Source organism: Akebia trifoliata, chromosome 16 (assembly GCF_017979445.1).
Source record: "Akebia trifoliata isolate Shusen 1 chromosome 16, ASM1797944v1, whole genome shotgun sequence".
NCBI classification, from domain to species: domain Eukaryota; kingdom Viridiplantae; phylum Streptophyta; class Magnoliopsida; order Ranunculales; family Lardizabalaceae; genus Akebia; species Akebia trifoliata.
The window spans coordinates 25,705,763-25,724,295 of record NC_141390.1 but is presented as its reverse complement, the minus strand read 5'-3'; the positions used below and the strand labels follow the sequence as shown (position 1 = coordinate 25,724,295).

General features: G+C 35.9%; 1 protein-coding gene across 2 annotated transcripts; it reads left to right on the top strand.

Annotated features, from left to right (window-relative positions):
* Positions 1-11,009: 11,009 nt before the first annotated feature.
* Positions 11,010-18,253, top strand: LOC147383060 (protein WVD2-like 3). 2 transcript variants are annotated; one of them, XM_086428084.1, is made up of 7 exons: positions 11,010-11,168; positions 13,138-13,693; positions 14,777-14,865; positions 14,981-15,074; positions 15,187-15,258; positions 15,382-15,492; positions 17,786-18,253. In XM_086428084.1, exons 2-7 carry the CDS (start codon positions 13,142-13,144, stop codon positions 18,047-18,049), a joined length of 1,182 nt encoding a protein of 393 aa, XP_086284210.1. In that variant the 5' UTR covers positions 11,010-11,168; positions 13,138-13,141; the 3' UTR covers positions 18,050-18,253. The 2 variants fall into 2 exon arrangements, with proteins under 2 accessions (XP_086284210.1, XP_086284211.1); XM_086428085.1 differs by lacking the exon at positions 11,010-11,168 and adding an exon at positions 11,169-11,298.
* The last annotated feature ends 280 nt before the right edge of the window (positions 18,254-18,533 follow it).

Sequence of the window (18,533 nt, the reverse complement as noted above, 5' to 3'; positions counted from 1 at the left end):
CCTAGCGTTGCAGCATTTCTTTTACTCCACTCACGTCCGCATCATATACACTCCCGTCACTCGCTTAAGGACTGCGGTGTCCCTTATTTAAAGCACTTAAGGCCTTAACCAAGGAAAAGAATGATTCAGTGGACCCAGGATCATTGGGTTCCAATAACCCCAACTTCAAAATTGACCACTTGGATTGCTATGAGAGCACTTTATGTCGGTTGGGTGTGGTCCTTAATAAGAAAACACACCTTAAAACAAGCATTATTGGTGTTTTTAGCCATTGAATCTCTCACTTCGATCTTAACCATGAAATTCAAGATTTTCTATTAACACATCAACTTTTACTCATAAAATACCAATTTATATGCAAACCAACATCAAAGGATTGGTTTTTTTGTTAGTATAGTTGGTGTGCCAATAGAATCAATCTCTCTCTCTCTCTCTCTCAATATCAATATCAATATTGTTGGCGTGAATCCAGCAATTAACCAAGTATGGAAATCTTAGATTTAGAAATCCCTTCACTCAAGGGTCAAACATGATTGCAGCCGTAAATATTGTATAGAATAAGAATAGCTTCCAAAAATATTTTCTTGTATCTCTATATATTGTACTCTGTTTTATGGAATAAACATAAGAGAAAGAATTTATGTTCTGACATGGTATCAGAGCATGATCTTGGGTTCCCTATTTTTTGATCAAGCAGGGGTCAAGATTTTGCTCAGCCTCCATGGCTGACTCCACCGAAACTATCCTCGATAATCTAACATCAAAAATGACGGAGGTCTTGACAAGGGTACATACCTCTCCCTTCCCCATCACTGATTCCCCAATGGTTCCAATCAACATCAAGTTGGATGGTTCCAACTATGGATTATGGTCCCAAGTTGTTGAGATGTTCATCTCTGGAAAAGACAAACTGGGATACATCAATGGAGACTACCCACAACCACTAGAAGTCGACCCATCCTTTCGTAAGTGGCGCACTGAGAATGCCATGGTGAAAGGCTGGTTGATCAACTCCATGGACCATTCCTTGGTCGTGAACTTTATTCGCTACCCAACAGCTAAGCAGGTATGGGATGCTGCTGCCACAACATACTTTGATGGAACTGACACCTCGCAGGTATACGAACTCAGACGTCGTGTATCTAGAATGAAACAAGCAGGCGGATCTATAGAAAAATACTATAACAATCTACAGGGTTTGTGGCGAGAGATCGATTTTCGTCGACCAAATCCAATGGAATGTGCAATTGACATACAAAGCTACAACTTCATTCTACAAGAGGAGCGAGTATACACTTTTCTTGACGGACTAGATGATCGACTAGATCATGTTCGGAGCGATGTTCTTCGCCTGAAACCTTTCCCTTCAATTGAGCAGGCATATGCTCACGTTCGAAGGGAAGATCTCCGACAATCTGTGATGGTATCGGGAACGGAAGCAGTGGCTAGTGGTGCTGTTATGGCCACCAAAGGCATGAAATCTGGACAGTCACAAACTTTGCTAAAGTCGGGGTCATCCTTACGATCCAAAGGTCATTCTGATGGGCATAAGTGCACTCACTGTGGGAGTACAAAACATACCAGGGACACCTGTTTCAAATTACATGGCTACCCAGACTGGTGGCATGAATTACAAGCCCGAAAGAAACGAGATGCTCCTGCAACTGAAGACGTCCCGGGTCGAGCAGCGGTGGCCACGGCTGACTCTCAACTATCCCTTATTCCCTTGGTCGAACCTTTTACCTCAACCTCAGATCAAGGTAATTGTGGTCAAGTTTTTTTCAGCTCTACCACTCGGAATGATGGTGTTTGGATTATCGACTCCGATGCGACGGATCATATGATATTTGATCCAAATGACTTCTCCAATACAACTCAGCCAAGGAGGACTTGCATTGCCAATGCCAATGGGGCAACTTACCCAGTCACAGGGGCTGGAACCGTGCCCCTGTCTCCCTCTCTCTCTTTAGCTCACACACTTCTTGTTCCATCTCTTTCCAACAAGCTAATGTCTGTGAGTCAAATTACTGAAGAGCTTAATTGTGTTGTACTGATATACTCTACCTTTTGCCTTCTTCAGGACGTTCTCAGCAAGGAGATTATTGGGCGTGGTACTAAGAGGGGGGGATTGTACTACTTGGATGACTTCAGCCTAGGCAAAGCAAATCACACGCACCATCAAACCAGTAGCCACGAACGACAGATTTGGCTATGGCATAGGCGCTTGGGGCACCCATCATTTGGCTATCTCCGGCATCTACTCCCATCCTTATTTTCCTGTTTGCAGAATGTAGACCTTAAATGTGATACGTGTATCAAGGCTAAAAGCCAACGAGTTTCTTATCCAGTTAGCTTGAATAAAACTAATACTCCATTTGCTTTGATACACTCCGATGTGTGGGGACCATCCCCAATTACTACTTCCTCTGGTTACCGTTGGTTTGTAATTTTTGTCGACGATTGTACTCGAATGACGTGGCTCTATCAGCTGAAAACCAAAGATGAAGTTTTCACTATTTTTCAAGCATTTCATGCCATGGCTCAGACTCAATTCTCTTCTAAGATAAAAATCCTTCGGTCCGATAATGGTGGCGAATTCATCAATCAAAGACTTCAGGCCTATTTCCAACAACATGGCCTCCTCCATGAGACCTCATGCTCTCAAACACCACAACAAAATGGTGTTGCCGAGAGGAAAAATCGACATATTCTGGAAACAGCCCGTGCTCTACTCCTTGGAGCAATGGTGACGAGTTTCCATTGGGGGGATGTTGTGGCTACTGCTGTATACTTAATCAACCGTATGCCATCTAAAATCTTACACTTTAAAACCCCCTTACAAATCCTCTCTACTCATGTATCTCTTCCTTCAATATTGATGCTTCCTCCTAGAATTTTCGGGTGTGTTGCTTTTGTCCACCTCCACAAGAATCAACGTACCAAACTGGATCCATGTGCCGTTAGGTGCTTATTTTTGGGATATGGTTTACATAAAAAAGGCTTCCGATGCTATGACCCCACTACCAACCGAACCTATATCACCATGGATGTTACATTTCTTGAGTCCGAGAATTTTTATCCGGTCCCCAATTCTTCCCTTCAGGGGTAGACTCAAGTAGAAGAGTCGAATTGGTTTATAGCCCCCGTGGGCGAGCACGAATCCGGAAACGAATCTGAAATAGTGAGCACGAATCTGGAATTAGGGAGGTCGAATCTGGAATTAGGGAGGTTGCACCGCAAGAGGTACCACCAGAAAATGAACATACTGAATTGAGAAATGAAGAACCTGAAAATGAAGAGGCCGAAAATGAAGAACCAGGAAATACAAAGTACCTACAATCCCCTCACTCCTCAGTACCTGAAGACCCTCATCCTCCTGAGAATGTCCATGAGGTAAATACTCCTACTGCTGCACCTTTACATGCTAATATCTTGGATTCTTCTACTGGTTATGTGCTGCCTTTTAGACACAATCGTGGGAAACCACCAAACAGATACTCCCCAGATGAAAAAGAAAGAAAGTCTAGGTACCCAATTGCAAATTATGTATCTACTCAAGGTCTATCCAAGCCGCTCAAGACTTTCACTCAGACATTATCCTCCTACCATATTCCTAGTAGTGTTGAGGAGGCGTTATCTGATCCAAAGTGGGCACAAGCAATGCAAGAAGAACTAGAAGCCTTAAAGAAAAATAATACTTGGAAGTTGGTTCCATTACCGGAAGGAAAAAAAATAGTGGGATGCAAATGGGTGTTCTCTATAAAATACAAGGCCGATGGATCAATTGATCAATACAAGGCGAGACTTGTGGCGAAGGGTTTTACCCAAACGTATGGCATAGACTACTTAGAAACCTTCTCACCAGTAGCTAAACTGAATACCGTTCGAGTCTTACTGTCTCTTGCAGCAAATTTGGATTGGCCACTACATCAACTCGACGTGAAGAATGCTTTCCTTCACGGCGACCTTGACGAGGAGGTATACATGGAGATTCCACCAGGATATACAGGATCGGCTGAGACCAAAGTTGTTTGTAAATTGGAGAGGGCATTATATGGACTAAAACAGTCACCGCGAGCATGGTTTGGCCGATTTAGTTCAATTATGAAGAAGTATGACTACCGCCAAAGTAACTCTGACCATACTCTCTTCCTGAAACACCGACAAAGCAAGATAACAGCATTAATAGTCTACGTGGATGATATGATAATTACGGGAGATGACGCCGAGGAGATCTCGAGGCTACAGGAACAATTGTCTACTGAATTTGAAATGAAGAACTTGGGAGGGCTTAAGTATTTTCTGGGAATAGAGGTGGCGAGGTCAGAAAAAGGCATATTCCTCTCTCAACGAAAATATGTACTAGACTTATTAACGGAAGTGGGATTACTAGAGTGCAAACCTGTGGATACACCGATTGTGCAAAACCATAGGCTTGGAGAATATTCGGACTAGGTTCCAGCTGATAAGGTGAGGTATCAAAGACTAGTGGGGAAGCTCATTTACTTATCTCACACTCGTCCAGACATTGCTTACGCAGTAAGTGTGGTAAGCCAATTTATGCATAATCCGAGTGAAGACCATATGGGTGCCGTAATTCGAATTCTTCACTATCTAAAGTCATCACCAGGAAAAGGACTAATGTTCTCCAAGAACGCTCATCTAAATATTGAAGGGTACACGGATGCAAACTGGGCTGGGAATATCCTGGATAGAAAGTCTACCTCAGGCTACTTTACATTCGTGGGAGGTAACTTAGTTACATGGAGGAGTAAAAAACAGAAGGTAGTGGCATTGTCCAGCGCTGAAGCTGAGTTCCGAGGCATGGCAAAAGGATTGTGTGAACTTCTTTGGCTTAGAAGTTTGCTAACAGAGGTTGGTTTTCCTCCTGGTTCAGCAATGAATTTATTCTGTGATAACAAAGCTGCCATCGACATATCTCACAACTCAATTCAACACGATCGCACCAAGCACGTGGAGATAGACCGACATTTCATCAAACAGAACTTGGAAGAGAAGATTATTTCGTTCCCTTTTGTTAAATCTGAAGATCAGTTGGCTGACATTCTTACCAAGGCAGTTTCCAGTAAAAACTTTTATGACTCACTTGACAAGTTAGGTGTTAGAGATATCTACACACCAACTTGAGGGGGAGTGTTGGCGTGAATCCAGCAATTAACCAAGTATGGAAATCTTAGATTTAGGAATCCCTTCACTCAAGGGTCAAACATGATTGCAGTCGTAAATATTGTATAGAATAAGAATAGCTTCCAAAAATATTTTCTTGTATCTCTATATATTGTACTCTGTTTTATGGAATAAACATAAGAGAAAGAATTTATGTTCTGACAAATATGCCCATACTCAAATTATTAACACCATTAGAACCATTTTTATTTGTTTGCCTAAAAAAATAAGTGAGAGGACTGGGAATATGTCATGTGACCTTGAAAGTTGGTTTTGTGGTAAAACTAGTGACATGGGGTTGCTCCCCCTAATCGTGTCTTCAAAACTGGATGATTTCCCGACCCTTCTTAGTAATCTCGTATTTAATTTATAATTTTTTTTATAAATAAAGTATTATTTGTCCGAATTGTTGAATTGTTTGGTATAATTCATGTATTTTAAGTAAGAAAATGAATAAAAATGTATATCTATAAAATTCAGTAAAAAAAAATGCTACTATAGCATATTGTATATTGTAAAACGAAAACTTGTAAGTTGTAACGTATAACACAAGTCTGGCTTTAAAGCGACCACACTTTAAAATTTTGTTGGAACCCACCTTTTTAATTGGCATATGTCTCTTCATCTTTAAAAAAAATATAATGGCATATCTTTTTAAATTTACTTGAGTTTCCACCTTAATTTTTCAAATTAATGACATACCCCTTGACTTTGGTCTTCTCTTATAATCAAATGAAAAAATAACCTCAATGCCCTCGTTATCATGATCATTATCACTACTACCATTATTATCATCACCGTCATAATTGTATTATCAAAATTTTAATTTTCAAATTTGGGCTTATAATACATGCATAAACAGTATGTTACATATTTTTCGTTTGCCAATTTTTTTATCGATTTTTTACAATCCAAAATTGAATAAAACTTGATTTTTTTACATGTTGAATTTATCGTGTTTTGAATTACTAACGAGGCTCCTAGCTTACTTTATCGTACATTGGAAAAGTTTTGTGGGTTTGGACTTCGTAGCGTACAAATCCGCTGACCTTAGGGATTAATCCCATCCATAAGAGTGTAAGAAGAGTCGTGATAGACTGACTCAACAAAAACATACTCCACTCGCGTGACTTGTGCACAAAACCATAGATGTTTCGTCGAGATTCACAAGAAAAATCTATGGTTTTGTGCATGTTAATTGAATATCTTTTTTCAGTCAATTTATCATTTTTGTATGCGAATACCCTGACATATAAAATTGAGAGTTGGTATTGACACCCCAACTTTTACTTATTATAATTCAATTTCTCAAATTATTTATCATGTCTCAATTAAAGATTAAAACACACCATTCAAGCATTATAAAGGCTTGGCTCAAATTATTATCTCAACAGTACAACACTTTTTCAAATAATTCCTGTAATTGTTTACAGTTAGGATTAGGCTCATCTAAAATTTAAAACCAAAAAGGAGAGAGAGAGAGAGAGAGAGAGAAGAGAGAGAGAGAGAGAGAGAGAGAGAGAGAGAATATGAGTCTGTGTGTGTGACCCAAGAGAGAGAATATGAGTCCGTGTGTGTGACCCCAACTCTTACTCTCAACAACTTATCTATTTTCTTTATTTTTTTAATGGAATGGAATAAGTAAAAACTGGGGTGCCAATAGCAGCTCTCCAAAGAAAAGTAAGGAACCACGTGGCAATTTGAGTATGGAGTTATTGAAGTAGTTTGCTGACTTCACAAGCCAGAAGTGGTCCTTTGCCCCATTTACATGGGGTCCACCTACCTAAGAGATCAGTGGGCCCAAAAAAAAGTGTTACACGTGACAATTTTGAGGCGTGGGTTCATAGGAGTTCAATGACCCGGACACCATGTCATCAACATCCCTTAATGAAGGAGCGTTGTTAGGGCATTATCAAAAGGGTTAGCAGGAATAAATCAGAGTGGGGCCACGTGATAATTTGGATTAGAAGCGTTTCTTCTTTTTAAGCTGACACATAAACGTCTGTCTACAGTTGACACTTCACTGTTAAAAGCGTCAAAAGCGCTGGAATAAGCGTCAACTTTATTTACTCAACTTCTTGAAAATTAAATCGTCTTGAAATTACCAAAATAACCTCACATAAAAAAATAATCTATTTTACTTCTACTTAAAGAAAAATCGACTATAAAAATAAAATCATACAAAAAAAAAAATGCAAATAAAACTTCAATAGGTGACCAAATTTGAGAAATTTTATTTGTTTTGTTTTTCCGTATTTGAGACAAGAGTTTAACAACCCCATCAAGATTTCTAAATTGGGATCTTTATTTTAGGAAATTACGTGTGAATATTTTAATATCGATTAAATGAGTCATATTTTTTTTATTTTATTAAAAAATGATGAAGGTGTTAAGTACCCCATTTTCTCTACTTAGAGATGATTATCTTGAAAATTTAACCAATCTTTAAAAATTTAAGAAAGTAAATAAAAAGACATAAAAGTGCATGTTTAGAGGTGATATGTGCAATATGCGAAAATGTTCATTTAAAAAATGATTTTGATATTAATGTGACATTAGGAATATCATATAGAAGATGATAACTCATCTAGTTTATATTATTTTTCATGAGTAGAAATGTTAATTTGACCTTTTTAGAGAGACTCTATGATGGAGTTCTTTAATGTCATAGTCTTAATGCATGTACGCATTGTTCGAAACTTCGTATTTCAACCCTAACAGGATGGTGATACATTTCTTTATTATTGTCAAGCATATGTGAGTGAGTACATAGTGTACAATATGATGCATGAGCTATATTGTAAGAAAAAAAAGGTTTTAACCTCCATCCTTTCAGTCATCCCACCTCAAACATTATATACCCAAAATTGAGGTTAAACCTACTTAAGATAAAAAAGGGTTCTTCATAACATTTTAAGGTTTTTTTAAAATAAAATAAAAAAATCAAGAAGGAAGGAAGAAGAATATGCAAATACTCAAAATGAAACTAAATCCTACCCACTTTATCTCTTGATAGTCTTGAATGAAGAACTTGATGTTGAGAGTTGTGAATAAATGTTGAAAGTAAGAGATAAGTGATGGTTTTGTTTGAAAGCTCGAAGGTTGAAAAAAGAATAAGAGATGAAGGTTTGAGTTGAGTAGAGATTTTACTAAAGTTTAAGATTGAAAAATGGGGACTTGAGAGCATAAATTACTCATAGGAAATTAGGTCATTTATAGAGTTCTTGAAAAACTTTTGAGTGTAAAGTGGTTCAATCTTAAAAACAAAGATAAATGACATGAGACTTATGTTATTTATTTATGAAATTTTCATTTTTATGGGTTAAAGATGAAAATTGTGAGAAGAAATTCTAAAAATATTTTTGATATTTGATTTTTTGATAAATAGAGGTGAGAAAACAAATGTATTTTTGGGATAATGAGTAGGAGATGACATGTGTAAAGGTAAAATGATAGGTAAAAAGTAGACCTTGATTCATTTGTAAATAACTAACAAAACAATGTTGTATGTATATTTTTGAAATGGATTAATGGGAGAGTTCCATGTATGTACTTGAAGATTTCCACTTTTAAGAGGTGGGATTGGAAGTTCTTCAAACTTTAAGGATTTTTACTGAATACCAAGCACATTTTTTTTGTTTAACCTCACTTTTTTATGAGGGTATTCTTGAATTTTCTCAAGGGAATTTGACTCTCAAATTAATGGAAAATGAGTTGGATATAAAATTGGATAGGTTTGTGGGTTAGTGGAGTGGGTATGAAATTGTATAGATGGATTATGAATAAGGTTTGAGTATGCAAAATAATATGAAATGATGCATGTGTGCATGTAAACATGAAGAAATGTGTTAAGTGATAATTATTATGCAACGTAGGTCAGTTGAAAGGTTTTGAACTTTTAATCAAAATCAACTTGAAATTTTTGAAAATTTCTAATGGGTTCGTGCAAATTGGGGTGTTTACACTCGATTACAAAAAAAACGTTAGATCGTTAAAGAGATTATTTCTACATTATAGTAATTGTATAGAATCCTGTATACCATGAAAATATTATAATATAAAGAAATTGTATAAAAAATCTATGATGATTATTGATGTGTTGTGCAAATGTTATAAAAAGTATAACTTATGAAAATAAAAATTAGCAAAAGAAAATATCTGTGTGAGTTGATGGAACTCCTCAACTCTTGGATAAAGAAAAACTTGGACTATATCAAAGATTTTGCTTAAGCAAAGTGGGGTGTGAGATTGAATACTTGACGCGTGACTTTAGATAAATTGATGTGGAGGTCCACCAAAAGTTTGTAAGGTAATGATCTAAAAGAATATGATTTTATGTCAATATTTAGGCTAACCAGTTCTACCATAAATATCTATTTACAAGTACACCATATTTGCAATTTGATCAAAAAGATAAAAAAAAGAAATAAAATAAAAACTTGAAATCAAAGAAGACAAAAAGAGATTTTATCTTGTCTTATTCTAATCAAAAGGAATAGTTGGGTCAGAAGCTATATAATGTAAATGCCCCTCGAATTGTAGTGAATATTCAAAGTGTCCCAATCTTTGAAAATTGATGTGATACCCTTCTCGAGAGGGATCTTTTAAGAGAGACTAATAAAGTAACTAACAATCTTTATTTTTAACAATATATGTCAAAGCCTTTGATTTTTATTTTTATTTTTAAACTCATTAAATGTGTAGTTTTATTTGGCAATCTTTGGATATTTTCTAAAAAAACACTTAAATCTTAAAAAAAAATAAAGAGTCTAGCCTTTTCCATACTTGATTTATCCATAAAACTATCTACATTAAAAATTTATTTATTTTATTTTCATTAATTCAAAAGATAAATAATTAATAAAGTTCCCGAGAGAACAACTTAGTTAAAGACAAAAGTCCTATTGGGAAAAACAAATTAAAAATTAAAAGTAATGGTATTTGGATTGTTTTTAAGTTTGATTGTCTTAAGAGACCATGGTTCAACATTTAAAATGTAGAGTTATCTCAAATATTCTTCAAATGTTTATCTTTTACAATAGTTTTCCCTATATTTCTCTATTGTCAGGTCAATAAAACACTAAATTTACACTATTTAAATTTAGGACTTTAATGACTGTTTGTTTTTTAAACCTTTGATTGTGATTTTAGAAAAGATTTTTTGTGTATATTTTTTCAAAACCTTCTCTTCCACTCTCTTTTTTATAATATCCCTTCAACTTTATTCACTTTCCTTTTATCCTTATTTTCAGATAATATCTTTCAATCATTTTTCAAAAATACCCTGCAATTTTATTATCTTTCCTCTTTTACCCCCTTATCTCGAGGGTGCTATAAGCACTATAAAACTTTAGTCTCTTATAAAATTTACCATATTAAATTTATCCTAACAAAGTAATGGCCCTTTATCTACGTGTTACCAATGAAATATTGATTTTATTCCAATTTTGATCAAGTAATTTAAGTTTTTTATAAGAGTATTTTTGAATAAAATCAATATTTCATCTTTAATTCGTTAAAAAAAAAAAAGAAAAAAAAAAGAGGGACGTTGTACTAACCTTCCATTTTATAGTTGTAAATCAAATATGGACAATTTGGCAGGGTTCTTGCTAAAACACCTAAAAAAAGCTTATCATCGCTACTCTCCTAATAAGGGTATTACAGTCATTTCGTTATTATAGTCACATTTTATAAATTCCCGTAAATAGTCTCAAAATAGGTAGGGTGTTTAAAATCTAACATAAAAGACCTTTCACAAGATTCGAACACACGATCTAGTAGAAAAACGACCCGCTTAGGGTTTTCGAATTACGCCGTTAAGTAACGCCGTCTATATTAGCACAGTTACATATATAAATTTTAGATTCACAGACAGCTTGAGAGACGTCTGAAAGGGAAAACCAGTCCCGTTAAAAGGGGGCGAATTTCACGTCGTTTTATCTCTTTGAGAACTCGAAATCTTCGCAGATCGGAGAAGAACTGTAAGAATTAACCTACATTTTCTCCGTTTGTGATCTATTTGTCTATTTTGATCTGGTTGTTTCTGTTAATGCGTCCAGTGTGAATCGACTGTGTACCAGGCGTTAGGTCGTTTGATTTACTTTTGGTTTGGTGAGTTTTGTCGATCGATCTGTAGATAAGTTGGTGATTTGGTTGCATTTGGTGTTTTTATTTGGTTTTTGTGTGAATCGAGTTGGAAAAAAGGGAAATTTTGTTAATTTGCTTTGTTTTAGTTGGTTTTTTCTGGGATTTGTTTGTGCATTGAGTTGTTCTTGCTGTTCGTAGTGATATTTTTGACGATCTGTTACTTGATAAGTGATTTTTCACTGTTCTGTCTCTTTTTGAAAGGATCTGAACTCCTGAAGACGACATTTCCTCGCTTTTTATTTGTTTTTTTGTGTGCTCATTTTGTTCCTTTTTTATCTCAATTTCCAGTAAATCAAGTGGAGAGGGAGTGATTTTTCCTTGTTATCTCATGTTGTTTGGCTTCACTTGTTTTCAATTGCCGTCTTTTCTCCAAATCAAATTGGAACCAAGGCGATCATCCTAAAAAACTTCATTTTTCTGCAAATGTGTCTCTTACCTTCCACATTTATGGCTTGTTTGGTTGTTTGAATCGGTTAATTTTAAAGGTGTCTCCTACATTAGAATTATTTCTAACGTAGGGGAAAGATGTAATTTATTCCTAAGAACCACTTGGGGAATTAACTCATTTGAAATGAACTAATTGTGCAACCAAGCAGGCTTTTAAAGCATTCATCCAACATTTCCATGGCTTTACTTACCTCTAATATCCATTTGAATGCTAAATTTTTTTATTGGAAAATGCTGAAGTAACATTGAAATCAACATCGTTTGGGACATTGCTGACGTGGATGTGTCTATAGAACCATAGAAGCTTTTCGTCGAGATACGAGTGAGAAGCATCTATGGTTCTGTGCACACCAATGTCCCAAACGATGTCAATTTCAATGTTACTCCAGCACGACTCTACTTTATTTTAACATTAATCTAGTTTAAATATTGATAAGTGGCTTCACTAGTTTCATTTTCTTCAATTTTCTTGTTAATTGATCAGAAGTTATATTTTCACTCATTTATCCCTGTCTGTTATGTGTTGTCGCATGTTACTTAGTCTTGAAATGGCTGTTTCCCTTTCTGTTGGCCCTCTATTTCTGGCACACAATGTCAGACATCATTGTTATCATGTGTAATATCACAAGTGATTCATCTTAAGGAACCAATCTGCAATTTCTCTTTCACAAATCGATTCTCTTTCTAGATTGAATTGTTTTCTGTTTGCTGTCAGTATTGTTTATGCCTATTTGTTTCTAGATCGGTATTTTTTGTTTGTGTTCAGGTAATTCTTTTTTTTTTGTTGTTGTTGTTGTTGTTGATAGTATATCAAATTATTGAATGATTGAAGGATGCAGATTATTAATGAATCAGGTTAGGTTTCTTCGAAAACACAGTGTAATGAAGGATTAGCTTCCCAGGTACTTTATCAAAGAACAGTAATGAACTCAGCTGAGCTTTGCGTTGCTTCAAGATTTAGGAGATAAATATATTAGAGCGGAAAGTGTTTTCAAGTGAGCGAGAGTGGGGTTGTTAATGAGCTTTTAGCATGCTCTTGTGGTTTTAGTAACATCTGGTAACAGAACTGCAATAGTTAATAAATAAGTGATTGACATTCAGTTTCTTATCAATTTCTATTGCTTCAAGTTAATAAATAGTGAATGAATAAGTGATTGTAATTCGGATGTTGTGTCGTGTTGTTGTGTCTCTTTTCTTGTAAGGATGGTCACCTAGACCTCCGCTCATTTTGTTTTTCAATAACTTCTGTCTTTACCTATCAAAAAAAAAAAAAAAAAAACATATTCAGTGTTCTTGTGAAGATTGCATCTGAGACTTTCTGAGATAATGTAATACTCATATTTTATTTTTTTGCAGTGAGATGGGGAGGGAAGTTTTAGATATTTGTATGGACAAGGAGTCAGATCCTGTCATAGTTTATTCAAATGGTGATGCTCATGATCAAGTTAATGAGCACCACCATCTCACAGAGTCGGATGAGCAGAATGTTGGGGATTTGCAACTTTTGGAAGAGAACAATGTGTTAAAGGACTATGAAGTGAAGGAATGCACAACTGAATATTCAGTTCAGATCGCTGATGTCCATCAAACTGATAATTGTGACAAGGAGGAACAAGATGTACTTTGCGTTAAAAGCACAAATGTTGAGGTTAGCTTGCCTGAGGAGAAAAAGGTGAATCTTGAAGCCCCAAAACCAAGCCATGATAAGAAGTTAAGCACTGCCGCGAAACTTGGATCAAAATCTGCTGCCACAGGAAATGTGCGATCAAACTGTACTGTTCCACGACCATTTTCTCTGGCTACCGACAAGCGTGCTTCATGTGGAACTCGTCTTTCGGTGGCTGAAACCACTGTGGGTGGTGTGAATAAACTAAGCAATTTTCAATCACCCAATATTACAAAAAAGCCTCAGGTAACAGTACTATATTTTTTAAGGTTCTCAGTTTCCTTTGTTATCTCAGTTGTATGTATGTATTAAGTTTGTTATTAATACGCATTCTGTAAATCTTTAATGGTCATACATTGGGTTCATCATTTTTTTAAAATTATAAATTGTGCATTACTGTTAGTAATGCATAGATAACCTGTCATATATCTATCTAATAAAACACAATGGTGGGTCCCACTCTTTTAGTCACACGATTTATACCCTATAAACAACGTATCTCGATGACATGTTTTACTTTTTTCCCTTACTCTTTCTAAAAATACCCGTAACTTTATTTTCTTTCTTCTTATACCCTTTTCCAATGTTACACTTCCAACTTTATTGTCTTTCCTCTCCCCCTTTCCTTAATAATACCCTTCCAACTTTATTATTTTTCCTCTTTTACCTCTCTAACACCAAGAGGAAGCTCATGCCGTATTCACGGACAAACTCTAGTCTTCTATAACTGTTGTTAGGTGTGCCTTACACGTTTTCATTATTCTTTGATGCAAGATTTCTTTCCCACAACTGTTGGTATGTGTCCAATTATATTCTGTTAAGTTCATTGATGCTTTTCTTGTTGTGGAGAAATGCTTTGGATTTTGAAGTCTAAAGTACTGTCATGGAAGAGCGGTCAGTGGTGTAGAAGCCCATGGGCCTAACTCATCCTCACAGTAAGGTGAGGATTACCCAAGGTTTATATATAGCCCAAGGTCATGATACCCAGGCAATGTGGGACTATCGCTCACACGCCCCTCATGTGTAACATGTCTCCTACATTCCCGTGGTTACCCGCTCCGATACCATGTAGAAGCCCATGGGCCTAACTCATCCTCACAAAACCGGCTTGTAAGGTGAGGATTACCCCGGGTTTTTATATAGCCCAAGGTCATGATACCCTGGCGATGTGGGACTATTACTCATAAGTGGCTTGTATGGATGACCTTTGAAACCCATCCTTTTGAAATGAGATACAATTGTAGGATCTGTTTGAAAGTACCAACTGTTATAAGCCTGGGATAAGAGTTCAGGTATCGATGATATTGGAACTTCTGTTATTTGCTGCAGCCAAATTCTCCTTTGGCATCAAGGAAGCCACTGCAACCTGATAACAAAAAGCATCCTGATGAAGAAGATGCTCGCTCTGTTGCTTCCTCGTATCCTTGCTTTGGCTTCCAGCTGGCTATGCTCCAGTCTTTTGTGCTTGTTTTGTACGTCTTTTTTTCTTTTGGTAATATTTTTGAAGTTAGGTTTAGCCTTAGCCATGCTTAGAACTGCAGCATCTGTGCGGACATTAAAATTCAAGACAACAGTTGCATCGGCTCCTATATTTAAGTGCACTGAGCGTGCAGAGAAACGAAAGGAGGTATCTTATTCTTCATACTTGAAGGAGAATCATTTCCCTTTTATTTATACTACTCGAAATATAAACTTTATGGCACCTTTTTTCTAGTCTCTTATCATTTTGCTGCCTTTAGTTTTATTCAAAATTAGAGGAGAAGCACCATGCATTGGAGGCAGAGAAAACCATGTGTGAAGTGAGGACTAAGGTATTTTCTCTATTATTTTCCCCTCTTTATGTGCTTCTGTTGCACCCTAGTATATGTCTCATTTGATTATCTCTTATATAGTCTTATTTCTTCTCTCCTTTTATCAATTTTAACATTTTTCAGGAAGAGCGAGAGGCAGCTATTAAGCAGCTTAGAAAGAGCTTGACATTCAAAGCAAACCCAATGCCAAGCTTTTACCATGAAGGACCTCCACCTAAGGTCGAACTTAAAAAGGTAATTCATTGGGATGCAAAATTTTCATTGTTCACAGAGAATGACAAACACTTTCAAGTTTCAAACAATGTTTTCGAAGATGTTGGAGGATCATGTCTTGAGGCTTTCCTTTGGGAGAGGCTCTCAAGGAAAGGACCCCTCCCTCAAAGGCTTATGCCCGTGAGGCATTGAAAAAGCTCATGCCTTAGGGAGAGGAATGCACCTTTTGACTAGTGCATGCCATTTGGTAGTATCATTACATGATCGTCCTTATAATCATAAAGTTGCTCCTATGATAACATTCAATTTACATAAAGGTCCTTAACTATATAATTATATATATTTTTTTCTTTTGGTCCTTATCTCTATTGGGTTAGGATCCCTTGACTCCTAAGAATGACTCATGAAAAAAACACATGATCCCAACCCTTTAAATGCAAAATCCAATGGTTGAGATTTATCATCGGGATAAGTATCTCTGAGATTTGTGTTATCAAGATACTCATAAATCTCGACCATTGGATTTTGTGTTGAAGGGTTGGGATCATGTATTTTTTTCATGAGTCATTCTTAGGAGTCAACGGATCCCAGCCCATCTCTATTACAGTGGTCAATTTATAACTCCAACAAACTTTGACCCTTCTTCTTCCGTTAGATTTCAGTTTCTTCTCCATTTCTATTTCTCTGTTTATGTTGGATCTACCTGTCCATTTCTTCTTTTAGCCTTAGAGTGGTGTTATGTTTTTTAGTTAGAGTGGTCATTACACTCAGAAGTGCCTTTTTTATTTAAGGGGTTAGAAACCTACAAATTGATGAGTTTGGAATTTGTTTTCAGATTTAATACTTTAATGTGAAACTATGAACTGTTAAAATTTATCATTTCGTTTTACAAATGTTTTCTTGATTTTATCATTTATTGACTTTATTTTATTTGATTGATGAAAAATTCATTGGAATGAAAAAAACAAAACAATACAATCTAAGGAAGTCGAGTTGAGCTCCACAAAACAAGCTTATCATGGTTTTTACGTGAGGATTCCCACATCTAAACAGAAAATCTTTGAAAAAAATCTTTGCTTTAAATTCCTTTATGCATTGTTGCCAAAAAATAACGAACCCAAAATGCTAACAATGATCTCTTGCAAAGAGTGCTCCTTACCCTCAAAGACTTTATGATTCTTTTCTTTAAAAATCCCACAACACAACATTGAAGGAATCCGACTCTATACTTATGAACACTTTATAATCTCAAGACTGAAATGACATGACCGAGGTAGGGAAGCAATGAGAATAATGGAATAAAGACAACAAAAAAAAAAAATCCCAAATCTCTCCCAAAAATCTATAGTGCAAAAGAAGGTGATTGATTGATTGATTCTCCAGACCGAAGGCACAAGGGAAAATGGTTGATGAAATTAACTCTACTGGCAATGTTGTTATCCTAGGTAAGAATTTTGTTCAGAATTGCAACCCAAATGCAGAAAGACACCTTTGACAGAACTTTTACACCCCAAATAGCTGCCGCTGGAAAAATCGTCGAGGACTAATGATTACGAATCATGGAATGATAAAACGACTTAATCAGGAATGGGTCATCCCTAGAGCAAATTCAAGACTTACGATTTTCCTCTTGATTTTTGGGCCAAGGTGTTTCTGGAATTTAGGAGAGCATTTTTCGATGACTAAGCTCTTAGCTTAGTCTTTTGCGCTATTTTCCTGTTTGCAGGCAGGTCTATTGACCTCCTTTCTTTTTTTGCTCTTTTTTTAATCATAATCAAACTTTTTCACCTATCAAGAAAATATTGGGTATTCTAGATAGCAAGCTGATAAAGCTAGTGATAAGTTGATCTCCCAATCATTAAGATTTCTCTTAAAACCAAAATCCTAAGATATCTCATGCCTGACTCAGGTTAGGAAATCAGCAATGAACCTTAATTTCTTTCGAGCGTTTGAAAATAGGATTGGAAATTCTCTGTAAGGGCCACGTCCCCACGCTAACAATCCTTCCAAAATTGATTGAGGACCCCATACCAATCTGAAAAGCAACTCTCTTATGGAATTCAGGGAAGACTTTATAGATGCATTTCCACTCTTTGGCACAATGTTTTGCTCTTTTTTTTTTTTTATATCAATTAACACTTAGAACTCTTATGAGACCTAACAATGTTACAGAAATAATGCATGTCTTTTACGTTTTATTATTATTTCCTTGGTAGTTGGTTAAATGTTTTTCAATATATAACTAACTTTTAGGTGATAAAAGGCTCCATAACCTTCATGATATGACAAACAGTACACATTGTTTGGATGACAGTTGCCACCCACTCGTGCAAAATCACCAAAGCTGGGCCGGAGGAAGAGCTGCAGTGATGCTGTCAACTCTTCTCAGGGAGAAAATGGGAAAGGAACTTGTGCTCGTGTGAATCGTCAGAGTCTCGGTAGTTTTAAAGAAGGTAATAGTTGGAATGGTAACGTCTCTTGCAAAGTCAAAAATGGGTCCAAACAAGTGAAGGAAACCAACACATCTGGTCTTCCTAAGATAACCGAGCAGAGGAATGTGGATGTCATTGTACAATGATGAACCGCTCTCAGTGAGTATTATTTAATTTGAAAAGAAGGAAAGAAAACATCTTTTTCTTTTTAATGGTTTCTTGAGGAAAAAAATGTTGTTTATTACATTTGCAAGGACTTGTTGCAATGGTTTGTGTGATATATATGGTGTAAATTTCCTGTAAGTTATATCCTTACATATATATATATATATATAAAGAGTTCTTATTTACTTACTGGACACAAGTATCTCTTCCCCTATATCTACTAAATACTAATGGGCCTGCTTGCATTTTATCTATGGTCATCATAATGACATATATACTAACACAATAAACACTTAGACCAACACATGTTAATCTAAAATGGGCAATGTTGCCCATAACATAAACCAACTAATAAAAACAAATACAAAAAAGTAGCACTATCAGTTAATGAGAAAGAATTCGAGTATTCTTATTTACCTGGTCATTAAAGTAGGCTTAATCATGCCAAGTACTTCAAGCAAAAAA

Coding starts and splice junctions, on each gene's coding strand:
- LOC147383060 (XM_086428084.1), top strand. CDS start 13,142: ATGGGGAGGGAAGTTTTAGATATTTGTATGGACAAGGAGTCAGATCCT. Junction 15,075..15,186: donor GTGCAGAGAAACGAAAGGAG/GTATCTTATTCT, acceptor TGCTGCCTTTAG/TTTTATTCAAAATTAGAGGA. Junction 15,259..15,381: donor TGTGTGAAGTGAGGACTAAG/GTATTTTCTCTA, acceptor AACATTTTTCAG/GAAGAGCGAGAGGCAGCTAT.